The 15,943-nt window shown below is 44.0% G+C and overlaps 1 protein-coding gene across 1 annotated transcript in view; it reads right to left on the bottom strand.

Annotated features, from left to right (window-relative positions):
* Positions 1-15,943, bottom strand: part of cnksr2a (connector enhancer of kinase suppressor of Ras 2a) — a 514,839-nt gene that overhangs the window by 163,466 nt on the left and 335,430 nt on the right. The window contains exon 14 of the mRNA XM_067992723.1: positions 9,328-9,557. Coding sequence (XP_067848824.1) covers positions 9,328-9,557 — 230 coding nt within the window. The remainder of the gene's footprint in view (positions 1-9,327; positions 9,558-15,943) is intronic.

Raw genomic sequence — 15,943 nt, 5'->3', positions numbered from 1 at the left:
TCTGGATTTAATTTCACAAATGATATTTTTGGTACATTTTGACAGGTCAAAAATGTATGTTTCTGCAAAACCTAAATTTTCATAAAATAAGTTATAGCTAAAAATATTAAGCCTCTCACAAGTTGCAAGCTAATGAGATAGCTGTAGTTATCACATGAGGTAAAGTCATGACCCTTTACAAGTTAATCCATGAACAAAAATCTTCCTTTAAGTAACAGCCTTAAGAACAAATCTGTTTCTTACTATGGAATGAACTCAAACGTTAACCAACGATTAATCATAAAGCCTTGTGTAAAGATAACCTATAATTTAACCTTCTCATTTAGATTGAAAAAATTACTCACAAAATAGTAGCTCAATTCAATAGCCATTATATATTGATCAAATAAACAATTTCTTCCCTAATGTTATTCTTAAACAGTGATTAATGTGGAAATTTTGATTGTTAGATAATTTGTTATTCATAACAAGATTCAAGTATTTTAACCAGTGAAATTAAGGAATATTGCTAATAACTAAGTTATCGTTTTTATTGATATGCAAGACTTACATTTATTTATCACCTCATCACATCTCTCAGAAAGGTCTCAAATAACTGAATGCAATTGAATGCACTGAATTGCTCTGAAGTGCAGTGACTATTAAGTAGGCAAACGTGGCAGCTATGTTGTGCACAAGATCTCACAAGCAGCAAAGAGCTGATTTATTGATGTGCATTCAAAAGTTAAAAAGAGCCTTCAATTTGCATAGTGCCTTTTCTCAAGATGCTTTACACAATGAATTTCTTTTTAAAATGTAGTGACCCTTGTTATGTAGGTAAACATGGCATCCATTCTACACTACCAAATAGCAATGGGAAGAATGACCAGTCAATCTGTTTTTAGATTTGTACTGGTTGGTGGAGGAATGTTGGTGAGGAAGAGCTTTGTGGAATCTTTAAGTCCATTTGGACCACCTGAACAGGCAAACAGGACTCAGTTTAACAATTCTTCTTAAGGATGGCGCCTCCACAATGCAGCAGTCGTGCACTGAAGTATTAGCCCACATTATGTGCTGAACCCTGGTGTGAGGCAGTACAGTTATTCTGCCTCTGCCCTCATCTTCATGGCACAGAACAAAACAGATGAAAGGGCAATGTTCTAATGCGCTGCAGCAATCTGTTGCTCAGCACTGTGCTCCTCAATGTTTTGATGGTATTTTAATTTTGGTAGGTGTAGATCCAGTATTATTAGTTTTTCTTTTCTTTTTGGAGTGGGAAAGAGGAGGGAAATGAGACTGACAGACTGGAATAAAAAGGAAAAGCCTAGGTAGATTCGTTGCTGCTGCAGCACACAATGCATTAAGTGTAGAATGGTGAACTGCAGTTTCTCATGGGGATTGTGGTTACATTTCATAAGGTCAATTAAATTAGTCTTGTAGTTGCAGGTTATTATTCAAAATTAGAATATTAGCCACTGAGTGTGCCCCATCAGGTTTAAAGACCAAATTGTAGTATAAAAATGTAGGGGGCATGATTAAGAAGTTTGCAGATGATACAAAAATTGGCTGTGTGGTGATAGTGAGGAGGAAAGCTGTAGACTGCAGGAAGATATCAATGGATTGGTCAGGTGAGCAGAAACGTGGCAAATGGAATTCAATCCAGAGAAATGTGATGCATTTGGGGAGGGTAAACATGGCAAGGGAGTACACAATAAATGGGAGGATACTGAGAGATGTAGAGGAAGTGAAGGACCTTGGAGTGCATGTCCACAGATCCCTGAAGGTAGCAGGACAGGTAGATAAGATGGTTAAGAAGGCATATAGAATACTTTCCTTTATTAGCTGAGGCACAGAATATAAGAGTAGGGAGGTTATGCTGGAACTGTATAAAACACTAGTTAGGCCACAGCTTGAGTACTGCATACAGTTCTGGTCACCACACTACAGGAAAGATGTGATTGCACTAGAGAGGGTACAGAGGAGATTTATGAGGATGTTGCCAGGAATGGAGAATATTAGCTATGAGGAAAGATTGGATAGGCTGGGGCTGTTTTCCTTGGAACAGAGGAGGCTCAGGGGTGATTTGATTGAGGTGTATAAAATTATGAGGGGCCTAGATAGAGTGGATAGGAAGGACCTATTTCCCTTAGCAGAGTGGTCAATAACCAGGGGGCATAGATTTAAAGTGACTGGTAGAAGGATTAGAGGGGAGCTGAGGAAAATTTTTTTCACGATGGGCTGAATGGCCTCCTTCCGTGCCCTACATTTTCTATGATTCTAAGTCAATATTACTTCTCAGTATACATCAAATCTGTGCTCAGCTCTTTAATTTTACAACGTATCTTAGCCCAATGCACTGTAATGGCTTTCCGCATTAATATTAGATGTAGAAAGCATGAGCCATCAGTAATTGTATAAATTGTCACTCAATATATTGTAACTGCAATTTATGTGTTCTACTTACCTTCAAAATGAGAAAGAGCGACTATCAGCAGTTTGGGCAATTTTGTTAGTCAGCACAGGGAGCAAAACAGTATAAAATGCTATTTTTAAGGCTATGGTGAATGATGCAACAGGTTTTGTGCTGGAGATGCAATAAGTGACATGAAACGAATTAAAGCAAATTATGAGGAAAGAGTGCTTTAATAACTGAAGCTGAATACCACAGTACCCATTTAATCATTCATTCTAGCCATAGATTTCCTCAGTGCAATATTGGCCCAGAAATTGCTTTAAAAAGAATGGTGAGCTCAACAGTGCTCACCGTTGTTAGTGGCAAAATCGCGGAGCAAGTTCTGGTGTTCACACATGCGCAATCAAACGCGGAAATCTGGAACTTGCTCCTCCTGGTTCACCGGCGATATGACAGCTTCGCCTTAAAGGGATATCGCCGGCTACAATCAACAAAATCAACGGACTTATGCCAAATTGCTCTTCTGCTGAGCTTGAAAGTAACTAATATCGCCACAAAACAGATATGCTTAAAAATACCGGATCTAAACTAAATTTTAACAGTGCGTTAAGTCTTAATGACCGCCAGACAACCAAAAATTTACTTTTAAAAATGTGGAGTCTCATTACTCCTTATTTTAATAGTTTTTGGTCCTTAAAATTACATTTTTTAAAAAACCCTTTTCCCTTCTGTCTCTTTTATTTAATTCGATTATTTCTTACCCTCTCTTTTTTTCCACTGTCTATAACTGTTATTACAAATGATTTTATTGCTGTACTTTTCGTGTCCTGGATTTTACGTTCCAGCTTGCAGTAACAGTCTGCAGCGTGTCACAAATGCTGCAATCTGATTGGTCGAGGGGAAAGATCGATCCTCTCGCTTCTCCCATGGGTCCTAGCTTCGCTGGAGCTAACGCTGGGCTTTCCTCCGTTCCCATTAGAGGAAGTGCACCCAGTAAAGACCGCGGTAAGTTAGTGGGTTAGTATAAATCTATGGAGTGGTGAGCACTGTCGGTTCGGCACTCCGAGCAATTTCTGAGCCATTATGTTTGGATCTGTTATTTACTGACTGTTGAAGAATTTCTTCATAAATTTCCCTGTTCTTACTCGTGATTTCAATTCATAATTTTACACAATTATATACTAATTCAAACTGATTCTAAGATGAACTCACATCTGGCGAAGAACCTGTATTGTATGTGCTGACAGTGCACTAGGAACTTAACAGTTTGAGCCTCAGGTTTTGTGCGAGTCAGACGTTTAATGGTTTGGAAGGAATGTTCACGCTCACCACGAAATGTAATATTTTTTTTAAAAATTAAGGATTGTAAAATGATTGCATTCAACCTCACTCTGCCAATTGCAGATTCCTACTGTATATTCAGAGGGATTTTCATATTTCTGTAGCTTAAAAGTTAAAGCTCTGGTGGAGTGAAGATTAATTATTTTCTGAGACTAACATTTGGTCTTGCAAAATATTACTCGAGTGCAGTTAGCTGAAGACAAAACAGAGACACTTCAGCCAGTAATGAACTCCTTCTGTTACTTTAAAAGATGACCAAACTGGTCAGGTCAAATTGCTCTGTTAACACCTGGAATGGTTCAACCATTTCTTGCCAGATTTTTTGAAATTTTAAATGGAGGGGGAAAGGAGGAGCAACTCCTTAGAATAGGAGTTTAAATTAATCAACCCTGCCCTCCACCCTGTCACAGACCTTCCCCCCACCCCTGGCTCTGTACTTGCTTAAAAACTGTTAATCTTTAACATCCTTCAGTTCTGATGAAAGATCATTGACCTGAAACGTTAACTCTGTTTCTCTCTCCACAGATGCTGCCTGACCAGCTGAGTGTTTTCCATCGTTTTCTATTTTATTTCTGATTTCCAGCATCCGCAGTATTTTGCTTTTGCCTTGGAATAGCTTCACTGGTATTTTGTGATTCATGAATTTGAGAAAGGGCTGGTATCTTCTGTCTTCAGACAGTCTCTTCAGGGAGAAAATTAGAATGCCACAGCTGGGTGTGGATTCAAGAGCAAAACCTCTTTTTCTTCCAGCTCTGGTCCACCACAGTCAAGTTTCTGTAGACCTGTGGTCCAGGTCTTTCACCTGGCAATGTGACCAACTATAATCCTAGGCCCTGTGTGAATATTTACAAGTAGGATATTGCATTTATGTTACATGTTAAGAGAATAAGTATGGTAGTTATGTCTTTTTCAGTGGAGCAATGTTGTGGCAGACACAGCCACGGGTAAACATGTATGAAATGAATGCTTCGTGAGCATGTACAAAAGTAAGGAAGTAATGATAAATTTATACAAGGTTTTGATTAGTCCACAGTTAAAATAGAGTGTGTGGTTCTGTGCACCCCATTATGGAAGGGATATTAAGACCACGGAGGAGGCACAGCGTAGGTTCACTAGGATGATGCCAGGGATGGAAAACTATAGTTATGAGGAGAGACAAGGGGCCCAATATTAGGAGGGAGGCAGGTTGGCAGCGGGGGGTCGACTGGGCGCGTGGGTAACTTGTGCTTCCGGATTTCCTGTTCCAGACCTGCGCAGCGGGTGCACTGCGCACCCACATCACAGGCTGTCAGCAGAAGGAGCCCTATTGAAAGGGGCTCCTCCTGCAGCAAAGAACCATTTTTGGAGCATGGAGCAGGCCAGAGGCAAGGCTGCTCCAAGGTTCTCTGACTCCAGGTGCTGCTCGATGGGCTGAGGAGGAGGAGGGAAATTTTTTCCCATCTGATGGGAGGAGGTGGCCTCCCTCTGCCACCAAGAAGGCCTGGCTCAAGGTGGCTGAGGAGGTCACCAGCAGCAGCAATGCGGCCGAACCTAGGTCCAGTGCAGGAAGCGCTTTAATGACCTAACCAGGTCAGCCAAAGTGAGTATACTTACGCATTCTCCCACACTCCGTCTTCCACATCATCTCCACCACCACACAACTCCTTCTGCACTGCCACCACAACGCTCTCGCATCACTCCTCACATCCACTCAACCATCATCCTCACCATGCCTGCACTTACTCACCGCCCCAGTTCCCATTCGAACACTACCACGCAACCCAATCCTCATACAATGTCATGGCTATGTTGCACACGCACCCTCCCATGCATCTCCCTCACGCTCACCCCCACCCACACCAATGCATGCAGCGGGTCACCATGCAACCATCAGTCAATCACACCTCTGTGTTTTGCTTTGATAGGAGAAGAGATGCCAGAATGCCAAGGAGAGGGCAAGGACCGGAGGGGACCCGCCACATCAGGTGGTCTTAACGGATGCGGAGCAGCAGGCATTGGAAGTAAGCCGGACACTGGAATGCCTGTCCGTGGCGGACACCGAGACTGGGAGCGTACAAGTGGCTGGTGACAGAAATCTAACACTCAGCACTCATGATAGCGAGTGATCTTAGCATCACTAGGCACCCGCAGCACCTCAACATCTGTCCACATGCTTAACATTGCTTTCTGTTCTCTTGCAGGGCCATCTACGAGCGCTGTGACTATGGAGGGCAATTCCTCAGAGGACCTGCCGGTCTCTGAGGGTGCATCGTTACATCTGAGCCAGCCATCCACCAGCGCAGATACACACAACTCGGTGGGTCCCCGTCCTCACTTAGTTGGGCTTGCACATGGTGAGTCACCACACACATGTGAGCACGAGCAGACGCTCGTGGCAGGGGAAGCCGTGGAGAGTCCGCGTCGGTGGGAGCACTCTTCTCCAGGCTTTGCTCAGCTGGACCCAGATGCTGAACCCTGGGGGCCAGCCATGAAAATGAGAGCCATCGAGGGCCAGCAGCGCATTGCCGAGGTACTGGAACAGTTGCCACGCGCACTCTCCACAATCGCACAGAGGATGGAGGAGTCCAACTCCTGCATGAGTGGAATGGTGGCACAGGTACAGGAGGGCATCTCCAAGATACTGTCACAGGGACGTGAAGGCATCTCTGAGATAGTGTCGCGGGTAGGTGCGGGAATGTCTGCGATGGAGGAAAGGCTAGCCTCCATGAGCTTCAAGCGCGGCTCAACAATGAGTCCATTCAGGCCCTGACAACAGCCATTCGGATTCAGGGTGAGCAACATTCTGCCACCTTAAACAGGCTGACAGATACATTACAACTGGCCTTCCAAGGCTTCACACAAGTCCTCCAAACTGTCGTCCAGCAGGGTGGAAGGAGTGATGTGGGCCTGGGCCAGGAGAGGGATGATGGTGAAAGGGGACATGGAAGTGGGGACGCCACTCAAAGCACTCCCATGTCTCACCCATTGCCCCCTCTCAACCAGTACCCGCAATGCTGCCTGCTCTCCAGGTGGCCGAGTCTGTCCCCGCACAGGTGCGGTGGAGCAGTCTTTGGAGGGGCCCTCAGAGGCACCAAATCCCAGAGGGCGTCCGCGCAAAGCATCTCATTGGTCAGGGCATGGACAAGGGCAACCTGCCACTACCTCTGCTGAAGCCACAGGGGTAGCACCACGTAGGGGTTCACATAAATGTAAGGCTAAGGTTTTGTGAGCACAAAGGGGATGCACAAGGGTGTACGGCAGAATGTCATGTTTTTGATTTACTTTCAGTTGTTTTGCAAAGCACATAAAAATTTGCTATCGCCACTACTGCCTCGTCTTTGCAAATCTTGTCTGGTTTGTGCAATAATTCCCTTTCCTGAGGATCACCAGCACACCTGATTCCATCCATTGTGTCACTGCAGAGTGGGTACAGGTGTACTTGCAGGGCTCTTTTGTGCAGATGACTGAGACACTGGCGATGTCCCCAGTGGCAACCTGGAAGAATCTGGAGGAGAAGTTGTTGAGGGTAGTGGTGACTTTGACAGCGACAGGTAAGGAGATGGCGCTCGGGCCAGCCGGGAGCAGCTCGGCATCAAGGAGGCTGCAGATGTCCACGACCACATATCGAGTGACTCTGGGCCTCCGTGTGCACTGCTCCTCAGAGAGGTCCAGGAAGCTGAACCTCGGTCTGTAGACCCTGTAGCGAGGGTAGTGCCTTCTGCGACGCATCTCTCCCTGCGGTTGTCCTCCCTCCTGCTGTGCAGGTGGATGTGTCACAGCACTGTGTTGTGGAGCTCCACGTGTCAGAGGTGGCCGGCGAGGCTGTTCGTCCTCCGAGGAGGTCTTGACTGCAGCTATGGCGGCCCCCATCCGCAAGATGTACGTTTGAGGGGGTCCGCAAGGTAGGTAAATGTGTCTGCACACCGGGGTTGAGGTTGCAAGTTGGTGATGCAGGTCAAACTTTGTCCAAAGTGGTAGAGTGGCCTCCTGCAATGAGTGAGGGTCTGCCCCCCACACCTGTCAAATGGAGCTTTGCAGCTCCCACAGGCTGGTGGCTGCAACACGTCTATTTCAACTGGTAGTGTTTCCCCCAGTACGGGAAACACGCTCAATTTGGATGAAAATCCCACCCCTCCTAAAATATCCTCCCAATCAGGTCTGCTAACGACCTGAACTATCAAATTAATTGCTTTAATTGGGATCCCGCTGGCTTTAATTGCCGGTGGGAGTCCCGCATGTGGGGGCTGCGCGCAGATCTAAGCGCGTCATTGGGGAACCCAGAGGTGGGTGGGTTGGAGCCGGGCTCCGGACCCGCCCTGGGAATCCTGAATTTCTGGAGCCCCCCCCGCCACAAATGCACCCGCTCGGCCATCCTAAAATCAACCCCAAGATTTTGGGACTATTCCCATTGGAGCAGAGAAGACCTAGGGGAGTTTAATAGAGATTTAAAAACAAAACTATCAAGTGTTTTAATAGGCTGAATGCAGAAAGATTATTTCCTCTGGTTGATTAGTCAGTGATGACGACTCATCAATTTAAAATTGTCATTAAGAGGGAGGAGGGGGGTTTGCAGAAATTTCTTTATGTAAAGGGTTGATGGAACATGGAATGTTTTACCACAGTGGGTGGTTCACGCAGAGACCATTGCATCTTTTAAGGGAAAATTGGATAAATATTTGAAACCAAGGAAGATGCAGTGCCACGGGGAGAAGGCATGGCTGAATAACGTGTTTTATTTCCATTTTGATAAAATTAATTTGTTTGCCAAACATTGTATCTAAACTTGGTGGAGGAGACAGAGGAAGATAAGGATTATAGCAAGAACAAGGACTACCCATGGAACAGAAGTCTGTCCTGCAGTAGAGAGACTACTCCAGAGTGAGGACAGTATACTGGGTGACCAGAAATCACACTGGAACCTCTACAGTCAGCCTTGCAATTGTCTGGAAAGAAAGATTCCAACGAGGTCTATTATTTGGCTTAATGTCCACAAAAATTATTGTGAACAAAATTGTTTTGTACTGATCAATGTGCTGAAATGACTCAATAGTATACAAAATATTATGCGGGTGAGGAACCTATAGTATTACAGAATGTCACAGGATGTTTTATGTTTCCAGGTTAATAACATCATAAATCGGCCACAATGCTCACTGTCTGATGTCATACCAACTGAAGATCCTCAATCTCTTCACATCCACTGCCTAATGGTAGCTAAAATAGTCTGATTCAATTCTTTATTTAAGATATTATTAGTAAGTGAATTAATGTCACCATCTTGTACTGTTTGTAAATCACTCCCATGTATATTGTCTTGCACTGATGCATGTATTCTTTAGAAATATGAAGTAGGAATACAATCTATAGCACCAGAGAACATTTCCATTGCTTTAGTCTGCCAGCATTAACTAAAAGTGATAATTTAATTTTTTTTTATATTGCCACAAAATGCCTTCAAAGATAACTTGGTCTCTGAAAATAGGTGCACTTTGATCTGGTTTGGATTCATGCAGATAAAGCATACCTGAGTGAACGGAAGGGATTATTCAAGATAAACTTCATTGGTATTGAGTCAGAAATTGTTCAAGAGAAAGTTAAAGCCGTCATTTACTTACATGGTACAGGGTGATGGTGTTGGTTTCTGGCAGAGGTGTACTCAGGGAATCCTGTCGAGCAGCATCTAGGTGTACCGGTGTTGGCAGTGCATAATGGCTGACGGGGTGGTTAGGACTGCTTAACTTGTCACTCTTCTTTCTGGATCTTTTGCCCGTGTCTCTTTTAACTAAATACTCCTCTTGAATGATGGGGATCTTATCATCACTCATGTACCTCATCAGTGAGCTCTCTAAGTGTAACAGAAATGACGCATAATAAGCAATATTGTAACGAGCAATAAGCTTGTACATGAAAAAGCTTTTTTGAAAAAAAAACTTCACTATAAAACATTTATCTGCTACAGTGCTTAATTTCTCAATATAAAGCCATAAAGAATGTCATTATGTTTTCGACAGCTGTTCTGAGCGGTGGAACTACAAGAGATACTTTTCTACTCGCCAGCTCAAAAATCAGATAACAAAACTGCTGGGAATAGCACTGAATGTGAAAGGGAAAAGTCTGTTGCAAGTCAGTTGTACTACCTGCGCTCTTTTCCTCACCCTTCAGGGGTAGCTCGAAACTTCGAGCACTCAAAGAGACTGCGGAAAATCAGATAATAGCAATTTTTTTTAAAAGCTCGTGGCAGGTGTAAAATTAAGTTATTTCAGTCAGCAATACTGTTCCCAACTACCATAATTGGGGGAACTGCGCACATAATTACATTCCGCAGAGAAGTTATCCCATCTTGAGTACTGCTTGGTAGAACATGGGTTATCCTCTGTTATTGCTCACACTGTTAATTCCTGAACTGAAACAAGATGGATTACTGTGCTGCCGAACAGCGGTGAGACACCTCCATTAGGGAAGGAGGGGGTGAAGAAAAATGTAAAAAAGCCACCGTAAATCTTGGGCGGAATTACCTACGACTCCAAATGGCAAATTATAGCAGACTACCAGATGCGTTTTCAAATATTCCTTATTAAAAGGGAAGACTATTGGAGTTCTTTTTGTCCAACTTACTCCTCCATTTTGTAAAGAGTAAAAAAAATAATATACTCCAGACTTTTCTTTGAGGATTTTGTGTATTTTGAACTGGTCTGACAGCCAATTCTGAGTTGCGGGAGCTTGAAGGACACCAAGTCATGGCTTTTCTTCTGCTTTGCCACCTTAAACCAGGTAGAAACAGCAGTCGAATGGGTAATGAGGCCCATTGCCTCCTCCCTGCCTCAACCTGGATTCTGCCCCATTCGGCTGGCCACCGGCCATTCTATCCTACCCACTGTACGTAAGTTACAAGAGGAGGTGGGGCCTAGCAAGCCGCCCCATTTCCCTGCCTTCCTCCGCTCCCAGGGACTGTCAGGAGAGGGAAAACAGTCATCTCTTTTGGGGGAAGAAAGTCCTGTAGTGGGTATTTATCCCACTCATCAGACTGTGCAGCCTTACCTTTATTAGACCCTTCTCAGCTCGAGGCCTAACGTTTAAATATCTCTCCAATCTTTACCACCCTTTGCCCCCTTTAACCTCGTCTCGGCTTCTTTGGGAGCTGCAGTGATGCAGAATTCTCCTCGTCAGCAGCAGGTGGAAATCCAGCTCTGGCCCCTCCTGAGGAATGAATAGGTAAGTCCAGGCCCAAATTTGTTAAGTTCAAACCTGATCTTTCCTTCATTGTTGCTGAGTCAAAATCCTGGAAGGCCCTACCTAACAGTATTATGGGAATCACATGGACTGCAATTAAGAAGAACCTTCTTAACGGCAACTAGTGATGGGCAATAAAATGCAGGCATTGCCAGCAATGCCCATGTCCTGGGAATTTTAAAAAAATGAACATTTGAGAAGACCACCAGAGTCATAAAGCCTCACTCTATCCATTAAATGAGGCAACCTAATACTACCTCATACTGCTAACTTCTGGGGAGTTAAACAAAAAGCCTGTGGTGAATTTCAGGAAAAATTCTGTGAAATTTCCTCCCCATCTCCATACCCAGCCTATGCAATTTCCTTAGGAACGTGCACCAAGAAATACAGTCTCTATCCGTAGGCTGGTCCCAAAGATCACAGATGTCTTACCCAGCTTTACTCTGATATCTGTCAAAGCCCTGTCTGCTAAAAAATTATCCGCCGCTATATTCAGATTTGTAATAACCTCTGCTTCAACTCCCTCTCAGGGCAGGCAATAATATGTTTACTACCCTTTGCATGAAGAAGTTGGATCTCAACGTATGGCTAGTGCATGAACATGCTTAAACCAACAGGAAACAAGGACCCATAAGAAATCTAGGGAATGCAGATGCATCATCACCTCTACATCAGTGGGGACTGGATACAGCTGTGTTGCTGGAAAGACACACACAAACACCCCAGGATCACATTCCTCCCACGATCTTGTCTCAGCAGAGAAATAAAAAAGACGAGTTCAAATTTTAAAAGTAAAATCAATCAGAAATAATACATAGAATAAAAGATAAATGAGATAATAATAAATGTAAAAATTAAAATTGAATAAAAAATAAAGAAAGGGGAAGGTAGAATAAGGAAAAACAAGATGACAGGCAGATCATAAATAAAGTTTTATTTAGAATTGTTTTGAAAGTGTATATTTTATTATTAGAGGAACGAACCTGCTCCTTACGTTTTAGCCTTACAGTATGAGATAAAATCTTAATGGCTGGCCCATTTTGAGGACTAATACAGAGAATGGATTTTGAAAGATCAAATCTTAAAAGATTTTCGCACATACAAACTCAACACAATACAAATTGAGAATCATGAACAGTACAGCTGTTAAAGTATGATCAAAGGCAGATCAATGAGATAGTAACAAGTAGATCTGTTCAAATGCCCAAGGAGGAGGCAGACTAGAACATCCCACCCCGGGAGAACCCACAGACAAGAGAGGCAGTATTAGACTAAAGTCGCACAAACACAGTGGAGTTGTCCAGAATAATTGTCAAGGGAGAAGACCTAAGATGCAACAAATTGGCTGCCAACATAATCCAGGCGCTGGTTCCTTAAATCTAAGGAACAAGGCATTCTGCACAACATGAATGAGGGAGGGTAAAGAGAATGACTACAACAGTTAAATGAGGAATCACAAGATAGATACAGATGAGGCAGGCCATTCAGCTCATCAATCCAGAATAAGAAAAAGTAGTTGCCCACCGGGTCACCTAACTTACTCTTGAATTAGTCTAATGTATATGCCTCCATTAAATTACCCAGAAGTCCACTCTTCAAAGAAATGAAGATCACAAGAAGGACTGGGGGAAAACAAGAATTATATATTAAATTGGACCGGGGTGGGGGGGGGGTGGGAGTGGAGGTGGGGAGAATATCGCAAGTCCAAGTAGCGTTTGTTAGTCAGACCCAATAGTTTCTGTTTGGATAAGACACACAATCCTCATGGCCTGATCACATTCACCACCCTAAATCCCGGAGTGACAAGAAAAAAGAATGAAGTCCATGGGAATCAGGGGGAAAACTCTCCAGTGGCTGGAGTCATACCTAGCCACTGTCTGGTATCAAGGAGGATAAACTAAGGTTGGATTTACTACAATTTTAGAATCGCTGTGGAGAATAAATTTCAAGATAGGAGCTTTTTTTTTATTCGTTCACGGGATGTGGGCGTCGCTGGCGAGGCCAGCATTTATTGCCCATCCCTAATTGCCCTTGAGAAGGTGGTGGTGAGCCGCCTTCTTGAACCGCTGCAGTCCGTGTGGTGAAGGTTCTCCCACAGTGCTGTTAGGAAGGGAGTTCCAGGATTTTGACCCAGCGACAATGAAGGAACGGCGATATATTTCCAAGTCGGGATGGTGTGTGACTTGGAGGGGAACGTGCAGGTGATGTTGTTCCCATGCGCCTGCTGCTCTTGTCCTTCTAGGTGGTAGAGGTCGTGGGTTTGGGAGGTGCTGTCGAAGAAGCCTTGGCGAGTTGCTGCAGTGCATCTTGTGGATGGTGCACACTGCAGCCACAGTGCGCCGGTGGTGAAGGGAGTGAATGTTTAGGGTGGTGGATGGGGTGCCAATCAAGCGGGCTGCTTTGTCCTGGATGGTGTTGAGCTTCTTGAGTGTTGTTGGAGCTGCACTCATCCAGGCAAGTGGAGAGTATTCCATCACACTCCTGACTTGTGCCTTGTAGATGGTGGAAAGGATTTGGGGAGTCAGGAGGTGAGTCACTCGCCGCAGAATACCCAGCCTCTGACCTGCTCTCGTAGCCACAGTATTTATATGGCTGGTTCAGTTCAGTTTCTGGTCAATGGTGACCCCCAGGATGTTGATGGTGGGGGATTCGGCGATGGTAATGCCGTTGAATGTCAAGGGGAGGTGGTTAGACTCTCTCTTGTTGGAGATGGTCATTGCCTGGCACTTATCTGGCGCGAATGTTACTTGCCACTTATGAGCCCAAGCCTGGATGTTGTCCAGGTCTTGCTGCATGCGGGCTCGGACTGCTTCATTATCTGAGGGGTTGCGAATGGAACTGAACAATGTGCAGTCATCAGCGAACATCCCCATTTCTGACCTTATGATGGAGGGAAGGTCATTGATGAAGCAGCTGAAGATGGTTGGGCCTAGGACACTGCCCTGAGGAACTCCTGCAGCAATGCCCTCGGGCTGAGATGATTGGCCTCCAACAACCACTACCATCTTCCTTTGTGCTAGGTATGACTCCAGCCACTGGAGAGTTTTCCCCCTGATTCCCATGGACTTCAATTTTACTAGGGCTCCTTGGTGCCACACTCGGTCAAATGCTGCCTTGATGTCAAGGGCAGTCACTCTCACCTCACCTCTGGAATTCAGCTCTTTTGTCCATGTTTGGACCAAGGCTGTAATGAGGTCTGGAGCCGAGTGGTCCTGGCGGAACCCAAACTGAGCATCGGTGAGCAGGTTATTGGTGAGTAAGTGCCGCTTGATAGCACTGTCGACGACACCTTCCATCACTTTGCTGATGATTGAGAGTAGACTGATGGGGCGGTAATTGGCCGGATTGGATTTGTCCTGCTTTTTGTGGACAGGACATACCTGGGCAATTTTCCACATTGTCGGGTAGATGCCAGTGTTGTAGCTGTACCAGTCAGAAGCAGCATGAGACTGAGGGAATCTCACACCACTTTGGTTTGACAGCCTATGAGCTTCAGGACACACAGCCCACCTAGACGAGAATGAGGTAGATGAGCTCAAGCACCCATAATCTCATGTAAAATCCGCAAAATGAAGAATTAATTGGCCTGTGAAGATGGTATAGCTCAGAAGTGATCGGTTACTCCAGATACACAATACTAGTTCATCACAAAAAAGAGTGAAGTACGGCTAAGGTTAAAATCAGGCTCAAGCTATTGTCCTCAGATTTGAAACAGTTGATTTTATAGCCGAACAGCCAAACTGCTGCACAGAAACCCCAAACACGTGGTAGGGCAGAGTTGGGGGTGGGGGGAGCGTGAAATGCGAAGATCATCATCTGCATAAAGGGACATTTCATATTCTTGCCCCAGATTCCAAAGTTTTGAGAATGCTTTTGTTACATTTTTAATACGAACATCAGCTATTTATTGATGGGCCAAAGCTTTTTGTCAGCAGTGCCATGCTATTTTTTTTGATCTGTAACAAATTAGATTTTTAAAAAGTTTATACTATTCATGTCCTTGAAACTGGTTTCACTACAGTACTGAGTTTGCTTGTGCAATTCACCTTAATTAGAAAAGTCTTAATGTAGCCTCCTGTCATCATAAGCTACACATTTTCATTGATAGCAAGTCAGTCATTCATTTTACTTGATTCAAATGGTAAAGATTGTCATAGATGGTCCCCAAAAATATGCTTTTAAATCATGATCTATCGAAAAGTGTAACGTTTTAGAAATCTACAAAAATATAACAGGGAAGAGAATCAGGGTCACTGTTCCAGCACTTCTGTGACACTAATTTTTTTTGGCTGTTTTAGATTTAGGAGAAAAGAACTCCTTTTGAAAACGGTGAAGTGCATTCAATAATTTTATTGCATGGGTCAGCTACGGTGGACTGAGATATGTACAAAAAAAAAGTTCTCCCAGTTTAAAAAACTAAGCAGTTAATTTCCAAGCTTAAAAATTGTTCATTTATAGAATGCTACAATTTTTGAAAAAAATTGTGGAAAGTCCATTTGAATTTTTAAATGAACTCGCACTGTTGGAGCTAAGATATGACAGCACAATTCATTAACTTTAAAAATTAATCAATTATGTTTATAATCTATTCTGTAATCAAAAGTATTTATTCCACCTTAAAATGTTTAAGTTAGATATCTAAGCAAGTAAATAAATTTGGTTGCATTTATGAAAAAACAAAAATGGAAGCTTCAATGAACAAGACAAGGGGTATCAAACTAATTTGTTTTCAGCACTGCCTCAGATAATAGAGTTACTTTGGGGCTGAGTTCAGACAGGGTGGTCCACACTTGCGTATCTACCCCAGCCGCAGCCCATTTTCCTCGGTCAGGGCTCATTACATATGCTTCATAGGATTCCCTACCACTATGAAGGCAGAATCCTACTGGTCCTTTAACACGGATGCCACTGCAGGAACAGAAGATCTGGGAGCAGTGCGAAAGCGGTAGAAGTGCCCCGAAGATTAGAATGATATCCCATTGAAGGCCTCGGCCTGAGGCC

The sequence above is a fragment of the Heptranchias perlo genome, chromosome 11 (assembly GCF_035084215.1).
Source record: "Heptranchias perlo isolate sHepPer1 chromosome 11, sHepPer1.hap1, whole genome shotgun sequence".
NCBI classification, from domain to species: Eukaryota; Metazoa; Chordata; class Chondrichthyes; order Hexanchiformes; family Hexanchidae; genus Heptranchias; species Heptranchias perlo.
This window is presented reverse-complemented; position numbering and strand designations above follow the sequence as displayed.